Source organism: Panicum virgatum, chromosome 9K (genome assembly GCF_016808335.1).
Source record: "Panicum virgatum strain AP13 chromosome 9K, P.virgatum_v5, whole genome shotgun sequence".
Taxonomy (NCBI): domain Eukaryota; kingdom Viridiplantae; phylum Streptophyta; class Magnoliopsida; order Poales; family Poaceae; genus Panicum; species Panicum virgatum.
In genome coordinates this window covers 15296155-15316922 of record NC_053144.1, presented here as the reverse complement: position 1 = coordinate 15316922, position 20768 = coordinate 15296155, and the positions used below count along the sequence as shown (strand labels likewise).

Genomic DNA, 20768 nt, shown 5'->3' with positions numbered 1-20768 from the left:
ACTAAAACGAGCCTTTGAGCAAAGTTCGGGGATCAAAATTAAGCCTTATATTAAATTCCTTGTAATCCCCAAATAAGAACTTATAAGCAAACTTCAGATCACGGCAATCAAACTAGCAGTTAGTTTCTAGAACTTCAGTACTCATCTCAAAGCACATGCAGATCTTCATGATGATGCATGAGAGCGCCATAGCAACTTCTCATGATGAAAATGCAAGTGCCAGCTTCTCATGGTAGAAATGCAAGTGACATTAACATAAAGCTTCTGCTCGTTTTGCTTGGAGGAAACAAACGCAGTAATCTCATCTACTACATGAGACCATGAGTCACTTGTCTTCCTTGTTACATAGCTTAGATTAATAGGTCATAAGAGATACCCAATACTGACAGCAACAGATCACTGAAGTTATGAAGAAACATTTAGCCAAATCTTCAAATCTAAGACATCAGCTTATGTCAGATACTGAACTCTACAGGAACGGCTCCTTGACCATGTTCGCAAACTTGCACAGTCCATTGAATGATTCAGCATCTACAAGAACATGATCAGAATACCGCATGCAAAATAAAGCTGTTGCAGTGAAGCATGATACAAAATGAGGCATGCATGCAATTAGCTACACTTCTCCATCAGATGAGAAGAACAAAGCTAACATAAACAAACTTGAAAGCATAATAAGCTCATCTTAATGGATATTGCTTCACAATTGTAAAAATTCTAAAAAACACTCAAACCATGGGGGGAGACTGCCCCTGGGATTTGTTCTAAACAGATGCCGTGGTTTGAACCCGGGTCGGACAGGGTTTTCTATGACTCCCGGCCCGGTGTTCAACAATCTAAGCAGTCCACCATGAGAAGCTTGGCACTTCTCTGCTGTAAACCAATGTTGAAACATTTAGCATTTTGGCTCCAACAACATTATCAGGAGATTTGCTTATGAACTAGAAGAGCTATACGTCCCACTGGATATCCTGAAATCTATTCTAAGATGATGGTCAATTGTAGTCCAGTAGTGACACCATTTTGGACCATAGGAGTACTGTCAAAAGATAGTTCAGGCACACAAAGGTAAAATTAGAAGCTAAATCATTCAAGCCAATTTGGGTTTTAGTCCAAAAAAAGGAAAAACTCTGGCAATTTATGTTCGGACTTGCTAATTTTACTTGCTGCCAATGGTTACAGGATGAGTTCCAAATGAGAAAGCTCAGAAACAGGGAAATAGCAAGTTCTATTTTTCCTGCGCACAGGCTGGTTGTGGTGGAGCAAGAAAAAAAAATACACTACAGTCTGCCTTGTCCATCAAAGCATGTAAAAGCTAACAAACTTGAAGGTAGGAAACCATGGCTGCAAATTAGAGCATACTAACTGTTAACAGATGTATTAATCATGAACACAAAAGGTGTCCAAATCTCACCAAAGTTGTTGCCGAAATCTGTGCAAATTTCAGCACTGATAGACTGGTCGCCTTCAGCAGTTCCAAAAACCTCCATAAAGTGTGATACAGGGACATCCATGGCACCTCTAATAATCAACTGATGCCCGTCAGTTGACTGCCCAACAAGGAGTCCGCCTTCACGGCGCTGGACTTGAACCACTGTGCGCACTCTTCGCCCAACCAACGTCTTCAGCATCTCTCCATTGGCGAATGCTGGAAGGCCTGACGCATCCATGTCTGCAAAACGTGGCTTGTGATTTAGCGACTCAGTTCATCAATTGCCGCCCACCGCAAGGACGGCACTACCAACTAACGAACAGGGTGCGTGGATCTGCACAACAAATGGCACTGCAGGATCCATGCCAGCTAGAGTAACCATTTCCATACCCATACCATAACAATCAGGGGCGGACCCAGCATAGGACAAAAGGTTTACACATGGTAGGTAATATATTGTAACTGGATTCGGATCCGAATACAAATAGTTTTGTTAGGGTTTGGGGTGCTCCGTCTCGCACAGCAGAAGGAAAGAGAAGGGGCGGGCATACCTGGAGGATGCTCGTCGCCGGCAAAGGGCTTGGCGAAGACGTGAGAAATGGCGTCGCCGCTCGCCCAGTCGTCGCCGCCAGGGAAGGAAGAGCAAGGAGAGTCTGAGAGAAGGGAGAGACGAGGCCCTGAGCCCTGAGCCCTGAGCAGGAGCCGGGAGGGCTGTGAATGAGCCGAGCTCGAGCGAGCGTGCCACCTCAAGCTGGAGCCTGGAGCATCCGAGCCGAGGTCGATTGAGCCCGAGAGGTTCTTAACTGTTTTTTCCGGCTCCACCGCACGCAGCAGTGTTGATTGGTAGACGAGCAGATGTATACATATAAACGATTGATTTAATTTGATAAATAACTGAAAAGCGAAAGAATTTAGCTTGTTTTATGTCTATTTTAACTTGTGAGATACATTAGCTCGCTAGCTAACGGAAAGCTCTAGCCTCCAACTATATTATTTTAATTTTGAATGGTCCGTGTTGGGCTGGTTGCTACTGGGCTGCTTCCGGCAGCTGCTGGCTGCTGCTGCCGTTTGGATCGCTGCTTGCTGCTGGCTGCTGCTGCTGCAGGCAATAGCAGCCCACTCCACAACAGCCAAACACGGTGAGAGAAAACAGGGTGCATGTACATACCATGCAAATAAAATCTTGCTAATTTAAAATACTAAATGAAGTCTATTTACAAAACCTTTTACACAAATGGATTGTAAATCGCGAGACAAATCTAATGATGTTAATTAATCCATGATCAATCTATGATTAGCGGATGGCTACTGTAGTATCACTGTTGCAAATCATAGATTAAGTAGGCTCATTAGATTCGTCTCGCGATTTACAGCCCATTCATACAAAAAGTTTTGTAAATAGACTTCATTTAGTATTTTATGTATATATCGAAATATTCGATGTGATGTTTTTTTTGTGTTTATGTGATTTATGGGGTGAGAAGTAAAACAGGGCCTTACTTCCACGTCCACGGCTCCACGGCCCATGCATACAAAACAAATACTTCAGGCGATAAAAAAAATTCATCACGTGAGCGATGTACAGTCAAAGTACAATGTTTTCTGTTTTCCCGCATTCCCAGGCTCCAGTTTCATACTCCAATGTTTGTTTGAGACCAGTGGCGTCGCTCACACCACAGTCGAGATTGGACTGGAGATACAATGCTCTCTCTTCGTTTGGAGATTCGAGATTGAGGCCGCGCCATTCCCAGGTCCCAGCTCGATCGATCTCGTCCAGCAGCTAGCTATCCCCATCCTTGTCCATGGCCACCACAAGAAAGAAACACGTCGTGCTCTTCCCCTTCCCCGGGCAGGGCCACCTCGCCGGCTTCCTCGCCATCGCCCGCCTCCTGGCCCGTGAGCTGCCGGATGCCGCCGTCACGGTCGTCTCCACTCCGCGCAACGTCGCCGCGCTGCGGCGCTCCTCCTCCTCAGCCGTGGACGCGGGGCGGCAGTCCTCGATCGGTTTCCACGCGCTGCCGTTCGTGCCGGCCGACCACGGCCTGCCCGCCGGCTGCGAGTCCATCAGCTCCCTCCCGCTGCCGGCGTTCATCACGCTCTTCGAGGCGTTCGAGGCTCTCGAGCCCGCCTTCGACGCCTACCTGTCGGGTCTCCGCGGCGGCGCCGGCGCCGACGTCTGCGTCGTCGCCGACGTGTTCGTGGCGTGGACGGTGGGGGCCGCGCGGCGGCACGGGTGCGCGCACGCGCTCTTCGTCTCCTGCGGCGCGTTCGGCACGGCCATCTTCCACGCCCTGTGGAGCCACATGCCGGCGCTGCTTTTTGGCTCCGACGGCGCGCTCCGGCTGCCGGAGCACCCGGGCGTGGCGCTCCGCCGGTCGCAGCTGTCGCCGGCCTTCCTGCTCCGCGGCGACCTGAGCGACCGCTGGACAGCGTACTACCAGCGGATCATACGCCACGGGCACCGCACGGACGCGGTGCTCGCCAACACCGTGGAGGAGTTGGAGCCCACGGGGCTCGCCATGATGCGCCGCGCCCTTGGCGAGGTGGTCCCGGTCTGGCCCGTCGGCCCCCTCGTCCGCGGCGGCGACGACTCGGCCAAGTCCGACGACGACATCGTCCTGCTGCGGTGGCTGGACTCGCGGCCGCCGTCGTCCGTCCTGTACATCTCCTTCGGGTCCCAGAACACCATCCAGCCCAACCAGATGATGGAGCTCGCCGCGGCCCTGGAGGCCACCGGCCGGCCGTTCGTCTGGGCCGTGCGGCCGCCGGTGGGGTTCGACATCGCCGGCGCGTTCCGCGACGAGTGGCTCCCGGAGGGGTTCGATGCGCGGGCGCGCGCCGGCGACAGGGGCGTCCTGGTCCGTGGGTGGGCGCCGCAGGTGCGGATCCTCGCGCACGCCGCCACGGGCGCGTTCCTCAGCCACTGCGGGTGGAACTCGGTGCTGGAGAGCCTGGCGCACGGCGTGCCGGTCATCGGCTGGCCGCTCGCGGCGGAGCAGTTCTACAACGTCCGGGTGCTGGCGGAGGAGTGGGGGGTGGGCGTGGAGGTGGCGCGGGGGAACCTCGAGAGCTCGGCCGTGGGGAGGTCCGAGGTGGCCGAGGCCGTGGAGACGGTGATGGGGAACACGGCGGCGTCGGCGGCCATGCGGCGGCGCGTCGTGGAGGTCCAGGAGGTGATGCGGAGCGCGTGAGCGGAGGACGGCGGGTCGTCGAGGACGGCGCTGCGCGAGTTCTTGAGAGCCATGCGCCTGCAATGAAAAACAGAGCAGCAATGCCACCTCTTGTCGTGCTCGTATGCTCGCCGCCAGGCCAATTATTTGTCTTGATTGAAAAGTACTTTTATAATTCATGCATGTATTGCGAATTAGTACGATTATATTTTAATAAATTACAATGTGGTGAAATCAGCTCGTGAGTTAGTGTAATGCATTATTTATTCCATGGAAGTTAGTTATCCTGAAATACAAGATATTTTTGTGCGTGCTAAGTTTAACCTGTCTTAAATTTGATTAAGTTTTTAGAAAAGAGTAATAGTATTTTAAATTTAAAATGAGAATAATTGGATCTATTATTAAATATATTTCTATAATTATTTTGATGTGTTAGATATTAATATTTGTCTCTATAAATTTATTAAACTTAAACTATTTTATCTCCATCTCTATAAATTTCAGGATGGAGGGTGTATTCATCTAGTTGTTCTTGCTTTTATACCTCGGTACTTATATTTTTTTTAACTAATTATTTTGTCAGTGCATATGTTGTGGGTTTTAAAACATACTACTCCAGAAAAATTTGGTAATTCAATTTCTCCGTCTCCGGAGGTCATAAATGATGTTCCTAAATTATTAGAAAAAACTAGGGGCTATAATCGGGGTTCATGCCTCTTGGGTCTTGGCCTTCCCTAGTTTTAGTCGCCATTGTACAGTAAAGAAGCCGGAGGAGCTGCCGACCTGCCGGGCGGCCCTGGTTCTCAGGGAACCCGTCTCCGCGGAGTATCCAGCAATCTCACTGTAGGACTTGTTTCTCTGCCGTTGGCTAAGCTTTTCCTTCTTCCTCTCCTTCCTATTCTAGTCTCTCCTTTGCTGAGAACACTTCGATGCAGATGCAGGTGTTCTGAGATTACAAGATGAGCAAGAAACGTGAGAGCTGCAAGGAGAGGGATATCTTTTTCGACTGGAATCACGAAATTGATCAGGACAAGCATTTCTTCAAGATTATGGTTGTTTTTTTCGACTGCACTGGAATTTTCATTATATGCTCTGAAAGTGGAAACCTGGCCTAACAGTTACAGTATCTTTAGTCTGCTTTCTAAATTTCTCATTAATCCAGAGACCAGAGGAAAATGCAACTAATATAATACGAAAAGACTAGTGAATTGTGTTCGCTTTTAAATGAACCATTTTCTTTCTGGAAGCAATGGTAGTAAACTAACTATAGGAACGAAATCCAATTGAATCTGTAGATGCACAAATCCATGCACTCTGGTTACTCTTACTTCACATATTTGACATCTGAAATGGATTGGTTTACGACTGCATGAACATAACTACTCATATACTCTGTCCATTCATCAATGTAAGGGGTATTTTGATTTGTAAAGGTCCAAATTTTAAATGGATTAGTTTTAGTACATTGCCTCAACAAATTCGTGTTCAGAAGAATTTTCAGATGTTTATTTTCTAGTAATTGACAATATATTGTAGGAGAAACTAAAGGACAAAGTATATTTTTGAAGATTTTCTCCAAAGATATGCCTTATATTAATAGACAAAGGGGAGTAATAACAACAAAAGCCTTTCTACTGTTTCCTCACTTCACAAGAGCTGTGTTTTGAGCCAACCTTTTGAGCAAGAGAGGTTAAGATAGCTTATCTAATGTGCAATTTACTCGTCCGGTTATCGGCCTGTTGCTGCAGACCATACCACAGAAATTTGTGCAACGTTTGATGAGGAAAATAACAGGAACTATTAAGCTAGAATCGCGTGTTGGTTCCAGTTTCGATGTTCAAGTAATCAACAATCAGGGTAAGGTATCCCTTGGGTTTGGATGGGAGGCATTTGTCAGTGCTCATGATTTGAATATGGGAGACTTCTTGGTATTCAAATATGATCAGAGATCTCATTTTAAGGTTCTAATCTTTGATTCAAGTGGTTGTGAGAAATTATCATCTGTCGTAATCGATGCTACTCATAAATCACAAAGGAAAGAACCAGTTGGCATGCCAAGCCCATATCATGATATCCTCATGAAATCTTCTCCAAGCGCAAATAAAGCATGGGAACAGCAGGATAGCTCAAATCAGGGGCATAATGTGATCGATACCAGTTCATCAAGTTCTTTACCCATACCATCAGGTTATCGCCCTGAATATCAGTCTTATTATCATGGAATGTACATTTAGACTTCTTGGTTTTATGGATTGTTTTGTTGTTGCAGGAGATGCTACATTTCCCAAAGAAGATCAGAAAGTGCAATTTGTACCAGAGTACATCTTACCATGTGGCACCTATCTTACTAGTACACAGAAGCAAAAGGTGAAAGAGAAAGTCCGGGCAATTCATTCTGAAATCCCCATACATGTCTGTGTCATGACGAAGAGCAACATATATGGAAGAAGTCGTTGCATGGTGAGTTAAGATACCTGTTCTTGAGTGTATACTTGATTGGAATAGATTTCCCAAACATGTATGTTCGCACTGCAGTCAACATGAATAAGGAACTGTATTCCTCTATTTGTTTTGATTGCACATTTATACTAATATGTGTTCTTGATGGGAAATTTCGATTTGGGTAATGTACTCTTTCAAAAACAAGGGGTGTCACATACTCTTGATGGCCAGTATTTGGTACTACAAATAAATATTGCAGGAGCCAATATAATTCATCAAATTTCCTAAAACTATCTCCATTTTAAACAGGGCCTTGATATTGCAGATAGAATGAAAACATTAAGATTTTGCTGTTTGTAATACTTATGTCTTTGTTTCAATTGCTGTTCTCACGCCCTTTCTCTCTGCATTAGAACTTTGCTCGGCAATATGCTGATGCATACCTTCGATTTGAGAAGAAAGAGCTGATGCTTCAGTGCAGTGGCAAAATTTGGGACGTGCGATGTTCAAAGGTCGGCAAACATACAAGGCTTTGGAAAGGGTGGAAGCAGTTCGCATCAGACAAGAATTTGCAATTGGGTGATATCTGTCTCTTGGAGCTCCTGAGAAACAAGGAGTATACGATGAATGTGCATATCATCCGCAGTAGATGAAATGTTGTAGACCTGTTCTGCTGGTCGTACCATCTTTTGCTGTTGGAGGAGTTTTCCCGTTTCTGTTTGATCAAGCATATAGGCCCCTAATTCGAGTTTTGGTAATTAATGACAATGGTTTGTGGATTAATAATTTCATTTGAGATAATGAGTATAGGTTGATCCACGGATGAAAGAGATTTGGTTGTGAACGTATGGAGTTTTGGAGATGATGAGCAAAGCTCGGGCTCAAGGCAAAGGTAAAATAGGGCTTTCTGTATTTTACCGGTCACAAGGCGTTTAGTGGATGAAAAGTGACCGGATTTGTTGGATAAATAGCCGTACTATCAAAAGGGGTTGTGTACTCATGCTTGACGGGTCTTTAGTGCCACTTTGCTCAAAATGTCTAGTTGCATGCATGAGGGCTAACGGCGTTTTGAAAAGATTTGAAATAGATTAAGTTTGAGAGCTGACTAAGTAACGGCGGACAGTCTGCACCTGAGGGGAGGACAGTCCGCGCCCGTTCCAGAGAGCTGCTCTAGTGGGCTCGCGAACGGTCCGGCCTATGTGGGTGGACGGTCCGCCACTTTATTTCAAAAAGTTGTACCAGAGAGGGTCTCTCTCTGGTGGGCTTCAAAGTTGAACGGCGGACAGTCCGCCCATGGGGCGCGGACGGTCCGCCGGCTAATCTCAGATTTGTACCAGAGAGGTTGTTTCTCTGGTTTGGGCTGAAAAGTGAACTGAGGACGGTCCGCCCTTGGGGCGCGGACGGTCCGCAGGCTAATTCGTATTTATACCAGAGAGCATGTTTGTCTCTGGTGAGTCAGATCTCATAACCGCGGACTGTCCGCCCCTGGGGCGCGGACGGTCCGCCAGGGCTTAACGGCTAGTTCTGACATGCATTAAACGCACTCTGACTCACTGGTTTATAACGGCGGACGGTCCGGTTTTTGAAACGCGGATGGTCCGCGACTTCGCAGAAAAGAGTGTAACAGCTAGTTTTTGAAGGGATGTCTATATATACCCAATGCCCGGCCATTGGGTGTCTCTCTTGGCCATTTGTACTGCTTTTTTGACACATTAGAGGTAAGGCATCCCTCTCACACACACTTATTTAGAGATTGCATTCTTGAGGGTGTGAGAGCTTCCTAGTGCATTGCATCAAGAGTTTGAGTTTTGTGGCATTAGGGAAACTTCAAGCAAGCGTCATCAACTTGTTACTCTTGGGAGTTGCCGCTCCCTAGACAGCTTAGAGAAGAGGATTTCGTGGAGCACCTTCAAGGAGATTGTTGAGGAGGCCCGATTTCGGTTGTGAGAAGTTTTGTGCTCACCTCACCGGAGTGGTGAAGAGAAACTCTAGTGAAATCGAGGTGTGGAGCGGTTCCTTGATTCAAGCCGGCTCAAGATCAAGAGGTTCTTGATAGAGGAGCGGTTGATTCTTGGAATCCACCTCAACGTGGATTAGGGTTGATCGGCAAGTCATCGACACAACGGGATAAATTCTTGTGTCAAGCTTGGTTACTTCTCTTGCTCACTTTTATTCTTGTCTTTACTTTGAGCAATTTATTTTTCTAGAGCTTGATTTATATCTTGTCACCCTAGGTTGCAAACCCATCTAGAGATTATAATAGCATGACATAGGGCTTTCTTTTATTACTAATTAAATTTCTCTAGTGTTGTTGGCTTTAGTTTTTAAACCGCCTATTCACCCTCCTCTAGTCGGTGTTCTTGATCCTACAGCACCACTACTAATGCACTATCTGTGATGTATGTTCTATATCCATCCACCTAGTTAGTTTGCTTGTGTTGTAACTGATTTCTGAAGCTGTGAAGCGTACTATGTTGTTGTTGCGTCTTGTGGGTTTTGGTCCTTCATTTCGTATGGTGAAGCCGTGATTTCCATGAAATATTAGCAATTAGATTGCAGTATATGATATCAACAAACTACTATAAAGTTCAGTTGAACTCTGTTTTGACCTGTCCTCAGCCTTGTCATCTTTCTTCACAGGCACAACGGTTTTATGCTTCTCATTTAAATTTACTTTGCAGAAAAGAGTGTTCTAATTTGAGAGCTCTTCTAATTTTGTTAATATTATATCATGCATGTCAACTGTGAAGAATTGGTCAACCCTTAAAACAGAGTTTAGTGAAGTAAATGAATTACCGAATGACATTTTAGTTATGGAACATCTATATGTGGGGAGATTTTGGAAGCAATTTAGATGCTATCTTTGTTCTCCTTCTTACTTGTCCTTTGCTTAACTATACATTTGAGAAGGGCGACGCCCCTCCGCTACAGCCTACAGCTACAGAAACAATCAACGAGGAACAAAAGAGGGGAAACGAAAATCCAGTATAGAGACAACTCGATTCACTTTAAATCCAAAAACCCCGGAGGGCACAGGAGGAAAGGGCCTCCATTCCCATCGAATTCCAGTACAAAGAGAATTTCTAACCCTAGAGAGGAGGGAGGGGGAGAAACAAGAACAGACAGGGAGAGGGAGAGAAGGGCGACGGGGGAGAGAGGAAAAGAACCAGAGAGCCAAAGCAAGCTGCCGTGCCCCACTTCTCTTAGATTCTAAGTCTCTAGCTAATTACTAAATTACTCCTACAATAATAATTAAGATACACGCTCACGCAGTGGCAATTTCATCCAAATTTTTCTCGGAGCATCGAACGGACCCGGCGACTTCACGACTTTACTTTGCCTCGACGCAAGCTTCGCGATCCCGCCATCTGTCCTTCGATCTCCTCGGACTCTCCGCCCCGATTCCCACCGAAATCCTTTCCCGGGTTTTGCGGCCCAAACCCGGAAACCGTCCATCAATCTTCCGATTCTCGACGTGTGTCACCGTCGTCCTCGACCGCCTGGCGCCAAGTCTTCCAGAGCCTCCGCTCGACTTGCACGACCGGCGTCTTGACTTGGTCAACACGGTCAACCCGTGTATTCTTGCACTCGTCGATGTCCCCAGACGTCAGTCACCGCAACTAGTCGCCCAGCCTCCTGGTCCCTAGGTCCAAGCCCAGCGTCCGTCCTTCACCGCTCCCGGTCCATCGGCACGAACCCGTATGACCTTCACCTTCGCCGCCGACCACCGCCTCCGACTTCCACGCCTGCGCACCACAAGCCAAGAAACACGTTGCACGGCACAACTCGACACGACTCCCGCCACGGTTAGTCCTCAAACTCAACCCGACGTGCTCGATTGTTGACAATCACTCATCATCAAACTCGAATCACAAGGGCACATATCCACTTTGTGTTTGCAGTAACCATTCCGTTATGACCATTTTCTTTTCTCGCATTAAGACATTTTTTGGAAAAAATGAAAAATAAAGATATCAAAGAAAAAAATCATGGAACAAGAAGATGCGCATTGTCGGTGTAATGTGGACAGATAGACCATTTCCTGTGTTCTGCGCCCATCGATAGCATGACTGCTGCTTTTTTTAGTTCCAATGCGAAGTCTTTTGGGGGCAAGGGAAAGAAAAACAGTAAGCGCCACACGTGTCGTTGCATCTGCTAGCTGCATGCAGAACAGTAGAAGTTCGATCGGTAAAAAAATTTTCATCCAGCGTCGACACATGCGGAGCCCTTTGCTGGTAAATATATATCGAGGAGGAGTACATCGTAGAGAGCACGGTCATCGACGCATATCGGAAATCGCGAACATTTTTATTACAGTACTGTAACATAGGTGGATATAATTAACCGAGAATCAAAAATAAATAACCGAAATCGAAACCAAAATAGCCGAAACAAAAATAATGGTTCCCTATTCAGTTTCAGAAAACATGGGACTGAAATAACTCCAAAATAACCGAAAAAAATTTGATTCCTACTCTTAGGTAACCGAATTAATCAAAAAATCGAACTACATAAATCTTGCATTTTGTAAAAGTATATTTAGTTTATATGCGATGTATCATACTTCAATTGCTAACTCTAGTATCTAGATATATTAAGTCAAATTTATAAATAGCAATAGTTTAGATCTTGTAAAAAAACTTTGTAAATAATTTAATTGGAGTAAAATGCACTGGGGTCCTTAAACTAGTTGACCTATTCTGTTTAGATCCATACACTTCGAAAATGTATTTTTAGGTCCACGATCTATTCAAGTGTGTCACTTGAGTTCCAAAACGCCTCCGACCAACGTTGACCGCCTACGTGGACCGCCACGTCCGATCCAACGATCCAACATGGACTGCCAGTGTTGACCGCCTTCACCACGCTGCACCGCCATGGCCTCGCGCGGAACCGGCCACCACCGCCATGGCCCTGCACGGATACGGCCGTCGCCGCCATGGCCCTGCGCACAGTAGCTCGCCGCCGCCGCTCGACGCGACACCACGACCACGCACGAGAGAGAGGGAAAATGAGAGGAGGCTGCCGCCCGAGGAGAACTCCGCGCCGCCCGAGCCTAGAGTCGCGGCCACCACCTGGGGTCCGCGCCGAGCCGCGCGCTGCCCACGCGGGGCTGGAGCTCGCCCACCGCCCCGACGATGCGGGCGGCGCGAGCCCGCGGCGCGCGCGGCGGAGAGAGCAGGGGATGGCGACGCGGCCCCAAGGCGCGCGTGGTCGGAGGAGGGTGCGCCGAAGAAGGGAGGAGGACGGAGGCCGGCGCAGCACGCCGTCGCCGCCGCGGAGCTTGAGGGGCGCGGAGCCGAGAAGAGCTCGGCCGAGGCCCCTGCTCCAACGATACGCCGCCGTCGGGGACGGAGAAGGCGTGGGGAAGGAGGGGCCGACGCTGTCGGGGGTGGGGCCCTGCTCCAACGCCTTCGCAAGGCTCGCTGTCGGGGGCCCCTGCTCCTCCGCCACCACCTGTGCTCTCCCGGCGCCGCTCCGCCGGTGGCCACCTGTACTGGGGCGTGGGAGATGTCGGCCGGCTCGGGCGAGCTCAGCCATGGCGCGGGACGCCCAGAGCTCGAGCCCTCGCCGGCGCACAGAGGAGAGGGAGCGTCGGAGCTCGATCCCTCCACTGTCGTCGTGAGCTCCGCCGGCCGCCCCTGCTCCGCCGGCCGCCCCTGCTCCGCCGCCTCCGCGCCGGCTGCCCTTGCCCTGGCCGCTCGCAACACCGCGCCGGCCGCCCACCCCGCCGCGCGCGGATCCGGCCGGCGAGTCGGAGCATGAAGGGGGAGAAGGGGGCGAGCCAACGGAGCCGGCGGAGCACGCGTGGCGGCCAACAGCCACGTTGGATCGGACGTGGCGGTCCACGTAGCCAGTCAACACTGGTCAGAGCGTTTTGGACCTCAAGTGACACACTTGAATAGATCGTGGACCTAAAAATGCATTTTCGAAGTTCATGAATCTAAACAGAACAGGTCAACTAGTTTAGTTTAAGGACCCGAGTGCATTTTACTCATTTAATTGATATTAAATAAAAATGGTGTTTGGTCGGTTAAGCTGCTACAGTACTAATCTGCCAGCTTTCGTGTATTTATTTCAGCCTTAGGAGTTCTTACAGGAAGCATCGCCATGCTATCTCAGGCTCTCAGCGCCAAGGAGACCTGAAGTCTCTGAGTTCCCCTTCTTTCATTCGGCACTTCTCTCTTTCGATTTCTCCTCCCCCCTACCTTTCCCCCATTTTCTCTCTGTTCTTCCGGATCTTAAAAGAGTATGCAGAACTTGGACAAGAACTGCAGGGTTTGCATGGAGTGGCAAGAGCATTGCTACTGGAGCCACATGGCCGATGACCAGAAGCACTTCTTCAAGCCTATGGTTGGGGACTTCACTGAAACCATGGTGAGGAACCATCTCAAGATTGCTCCTCAGTTTTCCTCCACTTGTGAATGTCCTGCTGAAATGAACTTGTCTGGTTTTGTTATTTCTGAATAAATGTATATTACTATTATTTTTGGGCATGCATGTTGGTATATGCAAGGAATATTGCTGTCCCTTCATTTTGCAGTGTTGCACACTATTAGATGCTAGTTCCAGCATCCAAATCTCAATAGCTTTCTTGCTGCATGTGCACCCATTGTAAACTCAAGCAAGATTATTGGTAACCCAAAAGGAAGAAATGGGTCACAAAAGATCTGTTCTTTTCGCAGAGCATACCTGGAAGATTCGCAAACAATTTCAACGGCCACATCTCGGAGGTCGTCAGCTTGAAGTCCCCAGGTGGCAAAACATGGAGCATTGGAGTAGGCAACAATGCTAATGACGAAGTAATGCTCCAGTCTGGCTGGAAAGAGTTCGTCAGTGCTCACAGCATCGAGGAAGGAGACTACCTGCTCTTCAAGTACAGCGGAGTGTCCTCCTTTGACGTCCTGATTTTCGATTCAAGCGGCTGCGAGAAAACAGCGCCCCATTTTGCCCAAAACCATGGGTGTGAAAGAATCGAGGGTTCTGCGGGCGTCGAAGGAGCGCAGCTGGAGTTGGCAGTTCAGAGAAACACCAGCCGGAGCATCCCCAACCCATGCAAACGCAAACTTTGCCGTGATATTGGTAGGTCAATGGTCAAGTAGCATCTGATTGTTTGCAGATGTAATTGTAGTCTGAATGTGAAATGAGATGATAACATGCTGTCTTTCTGCAGAACAAGTTCGCTGCCATGTCAAAGATGACGAAGACGATCTTGAGGTAGATCATGAGGGCGACACGCCGGCGGCCAAGACCGGATACTACTTCTGCAAGAATGGCCCGGTGAGCGCGTACCATCTGACAGAGGAAGAGAGGGAGGAGATATCAAGCGTCCGGATCCCGGCCCAGCCGACGAACCCGGTGTTCGTGCAGGTGATGCACCCCAGCCATGTCCGCGGCAAGAAATCCGGCGTCGTGGCAAGTGATCTCCCTTCTGAAAACCATTACTACGAACTTCTTTCTGCAACATCAATTTTTGCAGATACGGAACATTGTCATACCTTTACAGAAATGAAAAAAATAATCATTGTTCAGATTTCCCTGGGTAACCAATGATGCAGAGATTCCTTCACTACCTAGAATCTCACAAAAGAGAAGATCTCATACAGTCCAGGTCCAGGATATTCTGATGAAATGCTTGGTCTGTTTTTGCTCAGGCCATTTCTTCAGAGTTTGCGGCGAAGTACCTGGGAGCGACCCGCGGGGAGATCATCCTCCAGAGGGTCGGCAGCAAGGGGAAGTGGCACGTCCGCTACAGCTGCAACAGGTTCAGCCGTGGCCTCGTCGGCCGCGGCTGGTGCGGCTTCGTCGGCGACAACGGCCTCCTCAACCACGACGTCTGCCTCTTCGAGCTGATCAAGGGCAAGCAGCGCCCGACCATGACCGTGCACGTCCTGCGCAAGGTGCGCGACCGCTTCGTCCTCCTGCGCTGAAGCTCGTGGCTCCTGCTTATGGCTGGAGCCGAGCTGAGCTGAGCTCTGCTGCTGTGTGTCCGTGTGGTGCGTTTACCTTGTGTCTGGGAACTCTGATGTCGCATGAACCATGAAATCGTCTTCGTCTTTGGAGTGTGATTATGTAGAGCTGCAGCTCTCGTCTTTGTATGGTATGTTGAGCCAGTATTGTTCCAACGGTGTGTTTCGTCTCGGCGATGATCCTTCGCATTGTGCACGACTTGTTTCAACAGCTCGTCTGCTCATACCACCGAGTGGTTCCAGGTGATTAATGGATGGATGCATTTTCTTTTCATAGGAAGCGCACTTCTAGCTCCTCAGATTCGTACTCCTTCAGTTCCAAAATGTAGGTCGTTTTGATTTTTCTAGATTCATATATTTTGCTATATACCTAGACATATGATATATTTAGATGCATAGCAAATATTATGAATCTAAAAAAGTCAAAATGTCCTACATTTTAGAACGGGGGGAGTGCGAAATTTCGTGCAGAGCATTTACATTCTTGTGTCAACTATTTCTTTCCCTCGTGGTAAATATTGCGCTAGACAACATAGCTTTTCTGCTCATCCTAGTAAGGGTCTGTTTGGTTCAGGAGGGGCGCGGAATGGAGCCATCCGGTCCTGTGTTTGCTTTGCCCGGTCCTGTGTTTGCTTTGCGAGTCTCGGAGCGGAGCGATTCCTTTGAAGGAATATTCGCTCAATATTCGGGATGAGTTCGCTCCCCCAAAATGACGGAACCAGTTGGCTCTAGTTCCACGCCGTCTCTTCCGTCTCGTGCTCTGTCCGGCGAATCTGCTCCGTGCGTCGACTGCCTACCCGAAGCACAGACGATTTGGGCGGTGGAGGACCAATTTGAGCGGCGGCGCGATGAATTCGACGGTCGTGCCAAGAATTGGGCGGCGGGGCCTCAAGGCTGCAGCGGCGCCTGCGTCGGCAGCAGGCGCGCGGAGCCGGCCGTGAGGCTGCAGCGGCAGAAGGTGCCTAGGGCCCGCTGTGCGGCCGTGGAGCGGGCGGCAGCAGGCATGCGGGGCCGAGCGAGTGGCCGCGGCGCAGGCGGCAGGAGCAAGCGAGCAGTGCAGGTAGTAGCAGCAGGCGAGTGCGAGAAAGAAGACACACTGTGCTCCATTTCACCGACAGATGACCCCATAAACAGTGCTTGACGGAGTCTAATTCATGATGCGCTCGTCCTTCCAACCAAACATAAAATAGAATCGCTCCAACCCTCCAACCAAACATAGAACAGAATCATTCCATCTTTAAAATTAAGAATGGATCCGCTCCATTCTACCTCGCTCTTCAACCAAACACACCCTAAGAGGCACGAGGCCGGAGAAGATATAACATATTGGGCCACCATGAAAACAAGGCAAAATTAAACCCTCGCTCCATGAAACTGACCCATGACTCAGACACTGTTAATAGCACACATAACAGTTGATTAGCATGTGATTATTCATTATATAAAAGTTGGAGCAAGTATAACATCCATTGATCTAAGACACGACCTAGCACTAAGAACTCTGCAGAATGCAGGAAAAGTGCGCCAGCCGAATGAGCTTCCAAAAGATGCAAACTCCAAGAATTGTACTCTTGCATTGAAGGATACCAACAATGAAGATTAAGTACCTGCACATAAGGTCACAGACAAGGCAGTGAACATATATCCACAGAATCTCTAATCAGAATACAAAAATGTAAAGTTCACATACAAGAGTTTTTTTAATCAAACTCATTTAAATGTGCATATTAAGTGAAATATTCATAGCAGTTTAATAAAATCCAAGGATACTCTCAATCGGTAGTGCTACAGTGGGAGGGGGGAGGGGCAGAGGTCTCAGATTGCAGAATATATATAGAAAAAAAGAAAAAGAAGATAAGGTTTCTTAGACTACTAATGCCGTATAACATAAAGAACTCTACCGCGGTAGAAAAACCCATACTCAGCAGCACTGACCTTGAGTGACATGGTAAATATAAGTCTCTAATCATCAAGTGATGCAGCAGCACTGACCTTGAGTGACATGGTAAATATAAGTCTCTAATCATCAAGTGATGTTGTATGACATAACCTCCGTAAGCTATGTGATTCCACTTTCAACAAGTGAAGATATGAATGGTTTCATTTTAGCCTCCCTAAGTTCATGTGCCAGATTTTATACAATATTAGTAGCTGTTTGCAGTGGATAAATGCTTTCTTCATGAGATAAGATCACCAGAGTAACCATAGAAACAATTTGTTGTTAACAGCAGCACCTTTGCCAAGCTTTAAAACTGCTTCCCAAGCATCATACGTCATCGCCATTTCCTAATAGAAATCGTCAAATCAACCTTTAGTTATGATTATTGCAAAACTAATGATTATGATCTAGGGTTTGAGGAGACCATTGGTAACAGGAGTCGCTTGCACATTTAGCCTCCAAGAAACGACCAGAAATGTAGCACATGGACATGGGACAACTATAATTGAAGTTCAAACTTGCAAAATATATGGGTATGTTACTTTGCAACAAAAGATCAGCATAATTGTAATGCAAGAGCTAATACATGGATAAATATAGTGAACCATTTACAAAAAAAAAATATGTGCACAAGTATAAGGAATACCCATGATTCCAAATATATCTTCTAGATGTGCACTCGTAGACTATTTGCACAAAGAATCTTTCAATCTCGGTCAACATGGAAAATGAAATAAAAAAACACCAACATCTATTGTGAACCACTATAAAGTTAATTTCCAGTTATAGTTAAGCACATATTTGTTGAGCATAATAGCACATTTCGAGAAACTTCAAACACACACAAAAAGGCAGCACAGCACAAATGCAAGAATTTTGCGAATTTTTTTTCTCTAAATCATTTTCAAACCAATTGAACAAGTTTCTCCAGAAAGCTTGATTACTTCTCAGACTCACTTCGAGCAGCAAAACAAATGTATGAGTAGGGCCCAAGACAGTAAGCTTTATGATACTACAATTTCTTAAGCTCACAAATCATTCATACTGTATTCTTCTAGCTTCTTAACTCAGATAACACTAAGAAAAATAAGAGGACCTACATCATCTTATGGAATGGGGTACCAATCAATCTGCCTGGTCTCTTCATCAACCGTCTTTTCCATTTTGGCCTATCAAATCCCAAATTTTGAGTCCTTGTATTAGTTGTCAAACAACTTTAGAACAAAGGATAAAACCTAAAAGCTGCTATAAACTACTAGAGTCGCTGAACAACAAACTAACAGGCAAGAAGTCAACATTATCTCATGACGTTAGTTAGTAGTTATACTTACATAGTTGAAATTGGTCAAAAAAGTTAACAGAGCCTTGATGGATATATTGTAAAAAGTATCTAATTACTGCAATAGATACATTATGTGTGTTACCATGCACTGAAAATGTCCTGATCATAAATGGAAAAGGAGATATTTTCATGGACGTATTATATATATCATCTTGTCATGATGCTGAAACTTACTTCCAATCAACCGGCTCATAGTGCCATGCAGTAACTTAACAATTCAAAATTATCAACTTCCAAGATGATCTATACTTTGGCATTCATGAGGGACACCAACCCATTTCCACCCAATGAACCCACAAGGAAAGATACAGTGATAATTGTTCTGATTATCCTCTCGGACAGCATTTCACCAATCAATTCTCAATCAAAACCATGACATAATCAGTTAGGGAATACTTTCAAGCTATAATTTAAGCACTAAACGCTGCAATCCATTCCTGGTTCAACAACTATGCCAGTTCATAAAACAGTCCCCACCACAGAGAAAGGAAACTCCAGGCAAGCAAACCTCCAATGCACATGTACAGAATCATCGCACGACTACGAATTCACCAAACACAACAATACACATCTCCGATGAAAAATGAGCAATCTTAGATGCAAACAGACACAGTATCAAATGACGATGGAATTGACATATATCACGATGCATGATCACTAACTTGCTAGCGATCCTGACAAGTGCGGCAGAAGAGGGTACCCTGGGAGAGCTCACAGCACGCACGCACGCTCGCCGCCGTGTGCCCGGTGAGACTCGCCACGACGGACGCCGGCGACCCCGCCATCGCCGCCAACGGCCTGCACGGATCAGAAACCACCATAAGGCCGTGTCTCCCCCCCCCCCCCACACACACACACCACCCTCCAAAAAAAAAGGTACGAGCTGGGTTCCATTTCGATTTACCTTGCGGTGGCGAAGGCGAAGGTGGGAACGCGGCGGCGAGGGGCGGTGGGGAGTGGGGCGGCCGCGCGGACACGCGAGGCGGCAGTGGAGGAGGCGGCGCGGCCACGGACGGCGGCGAGGAGAGAGCGGGAGGCGGCGCCGCGCCACGCCATTGCCTAGGGTTTTGTTTCGCCGGAGGAAGGAGGAGCGGGCTGCGGGATGGCAGTGGCAACTGGCACGGGAGACGGGAATGGCGGAGGTAGATTTCTTCTGTCTAGGGTTTCAGGTAAAAACGATACAGTAGTGAGCTTCAGGCCCATGGACATAGGCCCATGACGCTTTCTACTGAAAGTTGTTGGGCTGAGAAGAAATGGAAGTGCTGTTACTATTGGGCTAGGCCTATAACTACTTTGGGAACCGCCAACATGGAAATAAACGGATCATGCCGGCCTGTTGAGCTGTTCCGCAAATCCAATTTCCATATTGTTGTCCAAGAGACATTCTAAAATCTACTCTCTAAATCATCATTTAGAGAGCCATTTGAGTAAAAATTGTTTCTATATCTTTGTGCTTTCCAAGAACTTTTTTATGTCTTGTGCATAGTCTAGAGAGTCATTCTCGCTCATCTTTGGCTAGCGAGAAATCTAGAATAGAGATTGTCTATATTTAGATATCCAATTGAAGAGCTTGTTGGAGTATATTTCTTCATCAAAATCTCTATTCATATAAACCAGAAAAGATATAAAGAGTCACTTGGATATGCTCCCAGCTCGATATTTATGGCTAAAAAATAAGAGAATTTTTACAATGTTTGAAAAAAATAAGAGCCGTCCATATGACAGAATCGTACAATGGTTAAGATAGAAAGTATGTGAAAGTATCTAGACTAAAGTATTTGGTGGTACAAAAATGTAGGATCAAGTATCAAAAAGTGGGACCGAATACTGATTTAATTTAATTTTTGTAAATACCTTCCATTGATCGAGGGCCAGAGAAAATTCAAAGCAAAAGTATCTGAAAGTATCCAATTGGTACTTTTACAATCATTGTTACAAAGCTCAAAAAATAATGGATTAGATCCAGTCCAGTATAGCATAGTTCTTTTTTTTTTCTTCCCTCGAAGTACCACACTGCTACCCAACACGATAAATGCTGGCTCACCATCCCTGTAAATGTACTCCCTCCGTTCTAAATTATAGGTAGTATGACTTTTTCAACTCCAAATTTGATCACTCGTTTTATTCAAAAAAATTAAACAAATATAGTCAAATTTAAGTCATTTTTGAAGAACTTGTGTCGATAAAGTAAAGCCACAGTAAAAGAAGTGACATTTTGCACAAATTTTTAAATATAACGAGTGGTTAAACTTAAGGTAAAAAAGTCAAACGACCTATAATTTGAAACGAATGGAGTACGCTACTAAGTTTTCAAATCTTAAAATTAACGAAGTTATACATGCATCCTATTAACATGGAGACTTGGAGTGCGTGCACTATACCCCAGTGAAGGAAAATAAGCATTATATATAGAAAAAAAATCCTTTCTACACATCGTGCAGGCATGCATATGGATCGGAGTGGACGGCGACTG

The 20768-nt window shown here is 46.8% G+C and overlaps 5 protein-coding genes across 18 annotated transcripts; 3 read left to right on the top strand and 2 right to left on the bottom strand.

Annotated features, from left to right (window-relative positions):
- Positions 1-230: 230 nt before the first annotated feature.
- On the bottom strand, positions 231-2180 carry LOC120650339 (replication protein A 14 kDa subunit-like). The gene is made up of 3 exons (XM_039927445.1): positions 1984-2180; positions 1415-1672; positions 231-531 (listed from the first exon to the last, which is right to left on the bottom strand). The coding sequence occupies exons 2-3, from the start codon at positions 1668-1670 to the stop codon at positions 470-472; spliced, it is 318 nt and encodes a 105-aa protein (XP_039783379.1). The 5' UTR covers positions 1671-1672; positions 1984-2180; the 3' UTR covers positions 231-469.
- A 945-nt stretch (positions 2181-3125) lies between these two features.
- Positions 3126-4919, top strand: LOC120650337 (UDP-glycosyltransferase 92A1-like). Its single transcript, XM_039927440.1, has one exon. The coding sequence runs from the start codon at positions 3235-3237 to the stop codon at positions 4621-4623; it is 1389 nt and encodes a 462-aa protein (XP_039783374.1). The 5' UTR covers positions 3126-3234; the 3' UTR covers positions 4624-4919.
- Positions 4920-5072: 153 nt separating this feature from the next.
- On the top strand, positions 5073-7767 carry LOC120650338 (putative B3 domain-containing protein Os03g0621600). 2 transcript variants are annotated; one of them, XM_039927442.1, is made up of 4 exons: positions 5073-5445; positions 5544-6789; positions 6872-7062; positions 7458-7767. In XM_039927442.1, the coding sequence occupies exons 2-4, from the start codon at positions 6381-6383 to the stop codon at positions 7695-7697; spliced, it is 840 nt and encodes a 279-aa protein (XP_039783376.1). In that variant the 5' UTR covers positions 5073-5445; positions 5544-6380; the 3' UTR covers positions 7698-7767. The 2 variants fall into 2 exon arrangements, with proteins under 2 accessions (XP_039783376.1, XP_039783375.1); XM_039927441.1 differs by having other exon boundaries at positions 5538-6789.
- A 5380-nt stretch (positions 7768-13147) lies between these two features.
- LOC120650336 (B3 domain-containing protein Os03g0622200-like) lies at positions 13148-15170 on the top strand. Its single transcript, XM_039927439.1, has 4 exons — positions 13148-13422; positions 13731-14127; positions 14219-14460; positions 14700-15170. The coding sequence occupies exons 1-4, from the start codon at positions 13297-13299 to the stop codon at positions 14973-14975; spliced, it is 1041 nt and encodes a 346-aa protein (XP_039783373.1). The 5' UTR covers positions 13148-13296; the 3' UTR covers positions 14976-15170.
- Positions 15171-16290: 1120 nt separating this feature from the next.
- On the bottom strand, positions 16291-19444 carry LOC120650334. 13 transcript variants are annotated; one of them, XR_005665574.1, is made up of 4 exons: positions 19200-19382; positions 18996-19093; positions 17249-17300; positions 16291-16621 (listed from the first exon to the last, which is right to left on the bottom strand). XR_005665574.1 is itself a non-coding variant. In XM_039927434.1 (4 exons), exons 1-3 carry the CDS (start codon positions 19349-19351, stop codon positions 18100-18102), a joined length of 273 nt encoding a protein of 90 aa, XP_039783368.1. In that variant the 5' UTR covers positions 19352-19444; the 3' UTR covers positions 16291-17300; positions 18054-18099. The 13 variants fall into 13 exon arrangements, 6 of the variants coding, with proteins under 6 accessions (XP_039783368.1, XP_039783369.1, XP_039783367.1 ...); XM_039927434.1 differs by adding an exon at positions 18054-18122 and having other exon boundaries at positions 16291-17300; positions 19200-19444; XM_039927435.1 differs by lacking the exon at positions 17249-17300 and adding an exon at positions 18054-18122 and having other exon boundaries at positions 19200-19444.
- Between the last annotated feature and the right edge of the window lie 1324 nt (positions 19445-20768).

Coding starts and splice junctions, on each gene's coding strand:
- LOC120650336 (XM_039927439.1), top strand. CDS start 13,297: ATGCAGAACTTGGACAAGAACTGCAGGGTTTGCATGGAGTGGCAAGAG. Junction 14,128..14,218: donor CAAACTTTGCCGTGATATTG/GTAGGTCAATGG, acceptor GTCTTTCTGCAG/AACAAGTTCGCTGCCATGTC. Junction 14,461..14,699: donor GCAAGAAATCCGGCGTCGTG/GCAAGTGATCTC, acceptor GTTTTTGCTCAG/GCCATTTCTTCAGAGTTTGC.
- LOC120650337 (XM_039927440.1), top strand. CDS start 3,235: ATGGCCACCACAAGAAAGAAACACGTCGTGCTCTTCCCCTTCCCCGGG.
- LOC120650334 (XM_039927432.1), bottom strand. CDS start 19,351: ATGGCGTGGCGCGGCGCCGCCTCCCGCTCTCTCCTCGCCGCCGTCCGT. Junction 19,094..19,199: donor TTCGCCTTCGCCACCGCAAG/GTAAATCGAAAT, acceptor TGATCCGTGCAG/GCCGTTGGCGGCGATGGCGG.
- LOC120650338 (XM_039927442.1), top strand. CDS start 6,381: ATGAGGAAAATAACAGGAACTATTAAGCTAGAATCGCGTGTTGGTTCC. Junction 6,790..6,871: donor TTCTTTACCCATACCATCAG/GTTATCGCCCTG, acceptor TTGTTGTTGCAG/GAGATGCTACATTTCCCAAA. Junction 7,063..7,457: donor ATGGAAGAAGTCGTTGCATG/GTGAGTTAAGAT, acceptor TCTCTGCATTAG/AACTTTGCTCGGCAATATGC.
- LOC120650339 (XM_039927445.1), bottom strand. CDS start 1,670: ATGGATGCGTCAGGCCTTCCAGCATTCGCCAATGGAGAGATGCTGAAG. Junction 532..1,414: donor AGATTTCGGCAACAACTTTG/GTGAGATTTGGA, acceptor ATGTTCTTGTAG/ATGCTGAATCATTCAATGGA.